We start from the raw sequence: 11035 nt of genomic DNA on the forward strand, positions 1-11035 counted from the left end.
GTTGGTGATCTCTCTCACTCTCACAGTCATTAATGAAACAACTAAAGATAGGGGACGCCAGCCACTGAGTTGTCATTGACATCAACGTCAAACTTTGTGTTTATGTAGGTTGTTGTCAAAAATTTGGAGTGACGTTTGTTTAGCAGTAAAAATGAAATAAAAAGTTCTTTTCTAATCAAATAATAATACTTTTAAACAATTAACCAACAACTATGAGTGATTTATTTAAATCAGCGTTTGAGTACTTTAGCGGGCCAGCGAACGGTCAGAGTGAAAACAGTTTCGTAGGGCAAGTTATAGAAATATCCAATGTCAAGTTAAAAATCAAGAAAGTTATTGCAGAAGGTAGGCAGTTTCTATTTAGAATCCTGTGAAGGAAATCCTTTATTGAGCAATTTTTAGGTGGTTTTGCTGTTGTATTTGTCGCTCAGGATATTGCCACAGGCAAGGAGTATGCACTGAAGGTATGACATTAATAATATAATGCTCAAAACCTATTCTAATTGAAACTTTTCTTTGTTCCTAGCGGTTACTGGCTGCAGATGAAGAAGCCAAACAAAATATTATACAGGAAATCAACGTCCTAAAAAAGATATCGGGACATCCCAACATAATACAATACTTTTCAGCTTCATTTACTGATAAATCTCAAACACAACATGGCCAGTCTGAATTCCTGGTTATCACTGAACTATGCCCAGGTATTAGATTACAGTAATATAATAGTTAATTAGATTACTTAATTTGTAATATTTTAGGGGGTTCTCTGGTCGATTTGTTGCAGGCCAGAACCAGTCCCTTTGAACCTGACATAGTTACATCAATTTTTTATCAGACATGTAGGGCAGTGGCCCATATGCACTCACAAGTGCCTGCAATAGTGCATAGAGACTTGAAAATAGAAAATTTGCTTATTAGTGCTGAGAACACTGTTAAGCTTTGTGATTTTGGTTCAGCCACAACTGAAATATTTAGACCTGATTTGACATGGTCTGCTAATCAGCATTCTAGTCTAGAAGATAATGTAAGTATCTAATCTGGTATTTATTTATTGTTTTCTTTTTTTGTATAATATTAATTTATAGGTATTTATATATTGTCAGTGTAATAGTCAGTTTATTGGATTTATTAATAAAGTAAAAACTGGTTAGTTCATCACAATACCAACCAGCAAAAAAATAGGAGAACAAACTGAAAAGTTTTGTTTCTTGGTATTTGCTACTTTAATTAAACCACAAGATATTGGACATTCAAATTTTGTGTTACACAATGTTTATAGCCCCTTCTTTTAAAATGAGGAACATAGAAAAACAAATATTTTTGATTATGTAAGATTAATGTTTTTTAAGATGTATTTTTTTAAATGAAAGACATAATACTAAAAAATGTAATTTGATCATTTCAAAAATACCACCCTCTGGTACCATGTTTTTTGTAATAGCTAAATACATGTTGTAAAAAAGACAAGTGTATTGTTGTACCTATAGTGTCTTTTAATATTTGAAGGCTTCAGCTGTTTTTTCACAGTTTTTTAACTAATGACCAAAGTTTTGCTTTTGATATTCCACTTATCCACAAATTGTTTTAAGAACTTGATCAGGGATTAAGTAATAATTAGATTTATCTAGTGTTGTTTTTCTCATAACCCTAAGGTAAAGAGTGAGATTAACTTCTAGCTTTTTTAATTAGTTGGCCAGGTTTACTACCCCAATGTATAGAGCACCTGAAATGGTGGATACATGGAACAATCATGTTATTGGGCCTCCTGTGGATGTGTGGGCTCTGGGTTGCATCTTGTACACTTTATGTTATATGAAACATCCTTATGATGATAGTGCTAAACTGCGCATTATTAACGCCAACTACATATTGCCTCCTGACCCCAAATATGCTTGCTTCCATCATATAATCAGTAAGCTGTTAAATGTACATGTTCAGCATTGTTTTTCAACTGTGGTGGTTTTCTGTAGAAGGATGTTTTCAATCAAATCCAGATCAACGTCCCACAGTGGCGGTAATCCTAGAAAAGCTAGCCGCCATTGCAGAAACTAAAGGATACAACCTTAAGGCACCACTTCCTATTAAATCTACTCATATACAACAAGAACAGGTTGTTTGGGTTTAACATGCAACTCCTGTAACATTTGATAGGCTTGTTTTAATTTAGGGTAATGGAGATTGCTTAACAAACAGCACTCCAACACATAAAGTTCCACCACCCAGACCTTCAGCACAACCAAGTCCAGTGCATCATGTTAACGGGGCTAGGCCTGAGCGACCGTCTCAGCCAGTGAGTAGCGTTTTATGTGTGTCAGACCGAGTTTTTGTTAATTAATTTATAGGCGCCCCAAAGAACTCCCCCACCACCTCAGAGACCGCCAGCGCCCTCTAACCAAAACGCACAATTACCTCCACGATCAGCGGAACCATTAAAACAGGCTGGGTTATTCTCGTCTTTAAAAGGAGGAGCCGGTAGTTTTCTGAAAAACCTTAAAGACACCAGCTCGAAAGTTATGGCCACTGTTCAACAGTAAGCAGCAGTTTTTTTCTCATAAATCATAAAAAAATGTTCTGCAACTGTGTATCTTACAGAACAATGGGTCGAACCGATTTAGACATTCATTATCTAACTTCAAGAATTATAGTAATGCCTTATCCGTCTGAAGGGCTTGAGTCGACTTACAAAACAAACTATATTGAAGATGTAAGACTGTTTTTAGATTCTAGGCATCCCAGTTATAGGTATGAATTTGTTAGCGAATTTTTGGTATGTTTTAATTTGGTTGGTTTGTAGGTATTCAGTGTACAACTTGACCAACAGGCCTTACCAAGCCAAATTCGGTTCTGCACGAATAGTTGACTGTTCTTTTGCATTTCCGGATCACTTTAAAGCACCTTTACTTAATTCTATATACCAGTTGTGTGAGGACATATATCAGTACTTAGCAGGTGCGGTCTGAATCCTTATAAAAGCTAACATAAAAAAGTTGTGTTTTGTTAGGAGATAGTCGAAATGTGGTGGTAATACATTGTACTGACGGCAAAGCGACTTCAGCAACTCTAGTCTGCGCTTTAATGATATACTCTGGATTATATGAAGTACCTGAAGATGCCTTGCAAATGTTTGCGGTGAAACGTTGCCCTCCCAACATGAGAGCTTCAGAACTAAGGTTTTCTATTTGTAACTTTTTCTAACTGTTATAATAATTTATTTGACAGGTATCTGTACTACCTGGCCGACATTGTTAATAACCCTCCATTGTATCCGCATTACAATCCGGTTACCTTGGTATCTATTCAAATGACTCCTATTCCGTTGTTCACCAAAGTCCGGGATGGCTGTAGGCCTTACATAGAAATCTACAGCGAGAATCGTTGTATATTATCCACCCTGCAAGACTATGAGAAAATGAGGCTCTACAATATTGCAGAAGGCAAATGTTTGCTGCCAGTTAATGCTACAGTTTGCGGAGACGTCTGTATTATTATTTATCATGCCAGGAATATATTAGGTGGAGTAATGACACAAGGTAAAGCCACCGGCATTAAAATAGCCCAAATTCAGCTCCACACCGGTTACATTCCTGAAGAAGAAACATCACTACGATTTCCCAAATCCGAATTAGATGAATTAAGCGAAGGACAAGATCATTATCAGCAGGGTTTTACGGTTACTTTGAACGTCTTTGTCGGTGATAGCGAACGAAAACCGGCACAACCAGCACCATGGCAAACCGATCAAACTGAACGGGTGGCCGATACGGTCTTTTCATCACAAATTGAAAAAGACGAGACGATAGACAATTTTAAAAGTAAACCAAGTAAAAAACCTGTTCAAAGGCCACCTAGACCTGTTAGACCTGCACCTCCCGCTTTGATTCCCGATCCTGCAGCTGACGCTTCCGAGGAAGAAGTCGACGAACTACTGGTGGTTGAACAAGAAGTGAGGATAGTGGAAGAGGCAGTTGACTTGCTAAATTTAAATAGCGGCCCCAGTGCCATGGAAAGTACAGTGAGACCGTCTCCAAGCTCAAACTTTGATCTCCTTAGTGGTTTAGGTGAGAAATACTCAGCTTTAAGACAATAAGACCGTATAATTAAAATCAGGTGGTGCAAGCGGAAACACTCCCAATGTTTCAAGCAAGGATATGTTCGATCCGTTTGGCTCTCTAGGTCCTGGAGGCGATAGTGGTAATTTACTGGGTGATTGGGGGAATTTCAATAGTGTCGGAGTGCCCCAAGCGAATAGCCAACCTCAAGTTAAAATTACTTCGCAGCCACAAGCTTCCGTACGAGAAGAGAAAAAAGACTTCTTTGCTGATTTCGGTAAGTTAGCTTTACATTGTTTTTACAAACAACCTTTAATCTATCAATAAAATACTGTCAAGTTTAAACTAGCTCCTGTAGCTAAACCACTTGAATGAAATTTTGTTTTTATTGCTTTAGACTTGAACTCGGGTGCAGGTAAGTTGGATATAAATTATATATAACATATAATAAATACAGTAATTTATACACCATTCACTTTTCTTTCCCTCTTACCTTATTATCTTAACAAACTAAACACTCTCTGGTAAACTAAACACTATTCATGGTAGTGTTTCTACATGAATAGTGTTTAGTTTACTAACTAGTTCTAGGAGGAAACAATTATATTGTTTTTCAAAAACAAATTGAGTAATTTATTAACGAAAAATTCATATTATAGTATGCTCTATTCTAACTTTATTTATCATCATAAAATAAACGATTAAACACGCAAATAATTTTCGTATATTTTTAATATGGACTTACAGGAGAATAGCAGAAAGTACCAAAGGCTGATTCATTATTCAAATTTTTATAATATTTATAATGACATAGATCAAGTGAATAGGTATTGTTCTCAGTTACAAAAATAGGCTATACATCCTATAAGAGAGAGAAAAAAAATCCCTTCAAAACAGACACCTCCTTAATTATTATCTGAAATAAATAAATGAATTAATATTTATCTGGTCCATTGTACAAATTTGAATCTAAACATAACTTCAGCTTGCTAGATGCAAAATATCTGTTGTTTGTGTTTTTTTTTTAATTGGCGATAGGTAACAGAAATAATATATGACATATCACAAACTCTTTTTAAAACTGATAAAAAATATGACATTTTTGACTTCATTATTCACTCTGTATACATAGAGTGTGGAACAGCCAAATGGAATAAATTCGATAACGAATAAATGAGAGCGTGTTGCGAAAAACGCTTGGACACGTCGATTTGTATTTTTAGATGTGCATTTATTAAAAAAAATAAAAATTATATAGGGTGTGTCATGTGACAGTGGCCGATACAAACTTTCTTATTTTAAATACAACCCCCTGTATATTATAATTTTTTTGGATTCTTCAGAAAATTCTAGACATAATTCATGTACAATGTCCCATACCTATCTTCAACTGTTTCGGAAATATTAAGTGTTTTCAGATGTATTACTAAAATTAATATTAAAAAAAGAAAATTATTTTATTTCACAGATAATGTAAAAAAAAAACATTAATTTCAATGTAAAAGATGTTCAAAATGTTCGTGAAAATAAGTATTGAGTGTAATGTAGCGAATTTGTGAAATAAAATAATTTTCTTTTTTTAATGTTAATTGTTGTAATACATCTGAAAACACTTAATATTTCCGAAACAGTTGAAGATAGGTATGGGACATTGTACATGAATTATGTCTAGAATTTTCTGAAGAACCCAAAAAACTAATAATATACAGGGGGTTGTATTTAAAATAAGAAAGTTGGTATCGGCCACTGTCACATGACACACCCTATATAATTTTTATTTTTTTTAATAAATGCGCATCTAAAAATACAAATCGACGTGTCCAAGCGTTTTTCCCAACACGCTCTCATTTATTCGTTATCGTTCCACACTGTATAAGTGTGTGGGAAATAAACTGTTCTTTACAGCTTAATGTAAAAAGCTGAGAACTATTAATAATTTTGGTAATATATCTCGGTGTAGTTTAGGTTCTTTTGACTGAATTTTTAAAACGGCATTTGGTTGAGCTTTAAATTGCCCCAATTTAAACTTTCTCGTATCTCTTATGGTTTCTGAGATCCCAATGGTGAGGGTCGAATTTGAATTACCCTGTCCTCTGCGTATTTTCTACTACAAAACTATGTTTTTTTAACCATTACTTACATGTTAAAACGTTTTTCCTTCTCACTTGTGCAGGGCCACATCATATTTTACGTTTTTGAGATTTTCAAAATGTAAATTTCACTCTCTATTAGGTAATTTGAGTGGTATAAACTTTGGATCCCCTCAAACCAAACCAAATCAACCATCAGTAACGCCGACAAGCGGTAGCCGAACGCCCAATGACATTCCATCCACACCTTACAGCCAATCGGCTACAACTACACCTCAGCACCACGTCAAATCACCGGGAGGACCTGACTATAGCAGGTATTTAAATTATTGCCCTATTAGCTATATTTCTGGACAAAACATAAATCCAGATCCCACTTCGAGCCATTGAACAAAACTAATCAGTCCAAAGAAGACCCGAAATCCAAACCGAAAAGCGAAGACGTGTTTGGAGACTTATTGGGCTCGCAAGGTTATACTTTTACGGCTAAAAAAGATAACACCCCGAGGACGATTAATGCGATGCGCAAAGAGGAGTTGGCAGTTTATATGGATCCGGAAAAATTAAAAGTTATGGAATGGGTTAGTAGGAGTACAAGCAATTTAATTTTAAGAATAAATGTAATGTTCATTTTTAGGCTGAAGGCAAAAAGAACAACATACGGGCTTTGCTCTGTTCGATGCACACGATATTGTGGGACGGAACCAAGTGGAACAAATGCGAGATGCATCAGCTTGTAACTGCTTCCGATGTAAAAAAGGCATACAGAAGAGCTTGTTTAGCTGTGCACCCTGACAAGGTGGGTATTACGTACTCAAAAAATCTCTATTAAAACAGTTAAATTACAGCAAGTCGGAAGTGAAAACGAAAACTTAGCCAAACTAATTTTCATGGAGTTGAATAACGCTTGGAGCGATTTTGAAAACGACGCCACTCAACAAAATATGTTTGGGAGCTAAAATTTTTGCCTGTAGGTCATTCCAGTTTTATCTAGCTCATTTTGCGTGTTTTACTAGTGATTTTAGAGCGTCTGGTTGTGGTTTGCTGTACTGAATAAACTCGGAGATGAGTGTGGTAGATGCGAGTTGGGCCCGCTTCAGTTACTTACTTTAGATGTAAATATTGCGAATCACAACCTGAACTAGATCTTCTTGCTAGGTCTTAAGTGATATGAAACTGTTATAAAAGCAATGTTTATCACAGAAGAAAAAAGTATAATACTTCCTTTCTGTCAGTAAGGAATTGTATGATATTATTATTGTTAAATATTTTCTTTTTTACTTGACTGCTTATTTTTATTAGTTGTAACGGTGAGTGAAATAGGTACGGGAAGATCGGATGCAATTGTGTCATAAAGGTGTAACCTTTGTCGACACTCGAATGTGAATGTGAAAATTTGTCAAATTTTATTATTTAAGACAATTAGGTATATAAAGTGATGCAGAATTCAAGTGATTAGTGTTGTACTCAAACTGCTGCTGAAAATGTCAGAAAAGACAATAAAAAACTGCAAATAAAACATTGAAAATTCTGCAAAGCACTTGAATTTTGAATCACCTGGTTTTGTATTTATGTTCATTTATTTACAATTTCATCTACCCTATAATCCAGAATTTAAATCTAGTTTTATGTAGTTAACTTCTAAATTTTAAAGTAAATGGATGTTACTTATACTTTCGTTTTTTTTTTCTTTATTGGTTTGATGAGTTTTAAATGTCAATAATTCACCATTCAATAGCCCATCAAAAAATAAGTTTACATGTATTATGTCATTTTTGTAAAAAATCCTTCCTAAGAAAGATGCAGTCCCCCAAATTTCAGTTTAAAAAATCGTTTTTTTGTCATAATTGTCAAACCGTTGGAGCAATTTTGATCATATTTGGAACAAGCACTTATGAAATTAATACTCATTATGTGATGTTGATGACGTTTGTCATTTTCCTGCCTTATTTTCTACGTCACTAGACATTTTCCCAAAGTGACACTTTTTATAGATTCCTTGTTCAATTTGAAAAAGAATGTACGCCTGGAAAAATTATTAATTCAGCTTCAAAAATGATGCTTATTAATTTTAACATAATTCTATGTTAGTAATTTTTGTTAATTGGTAGTTATAAAATTGATACTCATTACTTGACAAAGTAACTTTGTTCTAAGCTGGTTCACTTATTTTGAGCTTCATTAATTTTTATACCTCTGGACTTTCCTCAAAGGGATGATAATTGATTACAATGAAGGGTTTTTGTAGGTGGCTTTAAGACCCGGTAAAGAGCATCAGTTTCAAAGTCATTGGTACCAAATTTGATCGGTTTTTAGTTTTAACGGTCTGAAAGATTGTGACAAAAAAAACAACAATTTTTCTGTGAACTTTAGAGGGCTGTATTCTCTTAGGATGAGGTCTTTTAAAAAATGACAACATACATGTGAACTTATTTTTTGAAGGAGAAACATTTTACAATTTTTGCCTGTCCGGATATCCCTCTTTTTTTGAGTTTTAAAACGTAATAACTCGTTTATCTCGTAAAAGGAATTTTGAATCAAAATATTACAGGAGATACATCTTTCTTTAAATTGAATATCTTAATTACAATAATAATATTGTTATGTTAAGGGGTATACAAGCTCAGAGGGAAGAAAACTTAAGATTCTACAGGTAACCCACTTTATTTAGGAAATTACATCAACAGTTACAATATTCTTACCCCCAGATTTCCAAGACGGCGTAGATCATGACGGGGGATACTGGACAGGAATAGCTTCGGGGTTCACAGAGGGCGAACGCTTTAGCGGAGATGAATGAACCCTAGACTCTTGTCAAGAGGGGAATAAGTAAGTAAGTAGGTACGGCAACTCTTGCTGCTCGCCCACACTATTTCACTTGCTAGGGCTAATTCTCAGGTGTGGCACTTGGTCACCTAATGCTCCACGTTTACGTTACACAAGAGGCGTCCCAAACTAACCCAGAGATCAGTCAGTGACCTCCCTCTGGGGAAGACCCCAGAGTTCGGTGATATAGTCGAGCTACGGTGCATCTTTTTTATTCGTTAGCGACCTCATTATGCTAAACTTGCTGACTGCTGGTTACTGTGTGTGTACCGTAACTACATACTAACAGGGGTGTTACAATTTTACAACTTTGCTTAATTTATTATGGTTATTAAGGTGAATGCCAATTTAATTTTCAACTTTATATTCTACATTTTCAACTATAGATATGTAGTATAATTTACATAAACTGTAATATTCCAAAACATTTCCAAGAAAGAACTTGAATAAATCCTAAAACTTACTCAGACCAACTATTATGCTAATACAAAACCACTAGCACAAGTAAGTAGTGCTACCTATCACTATCAGATAGCGCTAGTTGTAGAAAGTTGCTGATATTTCTGAACCCATTTGAATGACTTGTTATTTCATCCAGAAATTGTTTGTCCATTAGACATTGGACCCCACGGGACCTAAGGGTAAGGTTACCCGGGTACCCTGGTGAAGCAGCTGGTTTAGGAGAGGGCTCTATACCTCCGGATGTCCGGAAGGACCGGCACGTCCAGCACTCTCTGCAGAGTTGATGGGATGGTTAAGACCCCATACCAAACCGGCTAGCTAACTGCTTTATTGGGCGGAACCTTTAGTAAACCCGTGGTATTTAATTTAAAGTAGAATCTATTATTTTGCTGTTGGTAATTGGGTCTATATAGCCGATTGGTTAAATACCATTACAAATATATTATAGTATATTTATATTCTACAAGGGTGAATTAAATGTTAAATGTCCATATCGCACAAGGCCGAAAATTTGAGCACGACGCCGAAGGCGAAGGATCACTATAATACTGTTCTCGCGGAGTGAGTTTACCCGTGCGTCACAAAGGCTACGTCATTTATAATCATATGAACCAAATCAAGTTTTCGTCAACAAACCTGTTGTCTTCATATTATAGAAAAAGACGTGTCTAAAGCTTCGTTACGTTTAAAATTTTGCGTGAATTGACAGTCAGAAAGTAGAGATATTTACAACAACAACCTTATACCAAAGCAAATCAAAAATATCTTGACCGAAATAACATTTTTTATTTATGAGAAGTCTCCGTTTGGATCATAGAATTCCGTCTAAATTTGAAACTTAATTTATTTAGTTACCAAAATTCGCAGAGATGTATTACCAATATGTAGTATTTCTTTAACTTTAAGCTCTTTTAATCGTATAGTAATTTTTAATGCTCAAAATGATTCCATCATAAAAAATGTGGGTTTATATTTAAAAAACTTGAGATTTTTCATTTTTTTTAGTGGGAAGTTTATGATTTTTTTTTGACGACCCTGTATACAAATGAGTCATTACGCACCCTCAGTTTAATAAAACGATCCTTTATTTACAATAACCCAAAGTTTCATTGCAAAATGAATTAAGGTTTTGACAGAGTACAAAAATATGTTGAGCGTTGCAACTGTCACTTTTTTGGAAAAACATAAAATATTTCGAAAACGGCTAGAGATAGGCATAGGGCATCGTACACATAAGTTGGTCAGAATTTTGTGAGGAATCCAAATATGTAATAATATATAGGGTGTTCTATTTAAAATAAGAAAGTTGTGATCCATCTTGAAAATATTTTAGTTAGATTGGGCATGCCCACATCAGTATCCTGCCAAATTTTCAAAACTCTCCTATTTATACTTTTTACAATATCAATCGATGTCTTTCGTCGTGGGACACCCTGTATACACGCGTAGGTACTCATTACTGAGTAGTGCGGGGCAGTACAGAATGCGATTTGGTACGTGTCATTACTACTATCTCGGATAGGTACGCTTTATATCTAGTATTTTAGTAATAAAATGTCGATATTTTATTATCAACTGTGCAATAAAAATAATCGATAATTTTTGGAA

At 34.9% G+C, this 11035-nt stretch overlaps 1 protein-coding gene across 3 annotated transcripts; it reads left to right on the top strand.

The window, feature by feature from the left end:
- Positions 1 to 100: 100 nt before the first annotated feature.
- Positions 101 to 7810, top strand: aux (cyclin-G-associated kinase). 3 transcript variants are annotated; one of them, XM_081978334.1, is made up of 19 exons: positions 101 to 345; positions 403 to 464; positions 527 to 701; positions 759 to 1024; positions 1690 to 1912; positions 1971 to 2110; positions 2168 to 2290; positions 2343 to 2530; positions 2593 to 2742; positions 2795 to 2949; positions 3002 to 3170; positions 3220 to 4058; positions 4108 to 4326; positions 4447 to 4464; positions 6282 to 6456; positions 6510 to 6720; positions 6777 to 6938; positions 6988 to 7109; positions 7165 to 7810. In XM_081978334.1, exons 1-18 carry the CDS (start codon positions 213 to 215, stop codon positions 7096 to 7098), a joined length of 3519 nt encoding a protein of 1172 aa, XP_081834460.1. In that variant the 5' UTR covers positions 101 to 212; the 3' UTR covers positions 7099 to 7109; positions 7165 to 7810. The 3 variants fall into 3 exon arrangements, with proteins under 3 accessions (XP_081834460.1, XP_081834459.1, XP_081834461.1); XM_081978333.1 differs by having other exon boundaries at positions 102 to 345; positions 6988 to 7810; XM_081978335.1 differs by lacking the exon at positions 4447 to 4464 and having other exon boundaries at positions 103 to 345; positions 6988 to 7810.
- The last annotated feature ends 3225 nt before the right edge of the window (positions 7811 to 11035 follow it).

Source organism: Ips typographus, linkage group LG4 (genome assembly GCF_016097725.1).
Source record: "Ips typographus isolate SLU linkage group LG4, UJ_Ityp_2.0, whole genome shotgun sequence".
Lineage (NCBI taxonomy): Eukaryota > Metazoa > Arthropoda > Insecta > Coleoptera > Curculionidae > Ips > Ips typographus.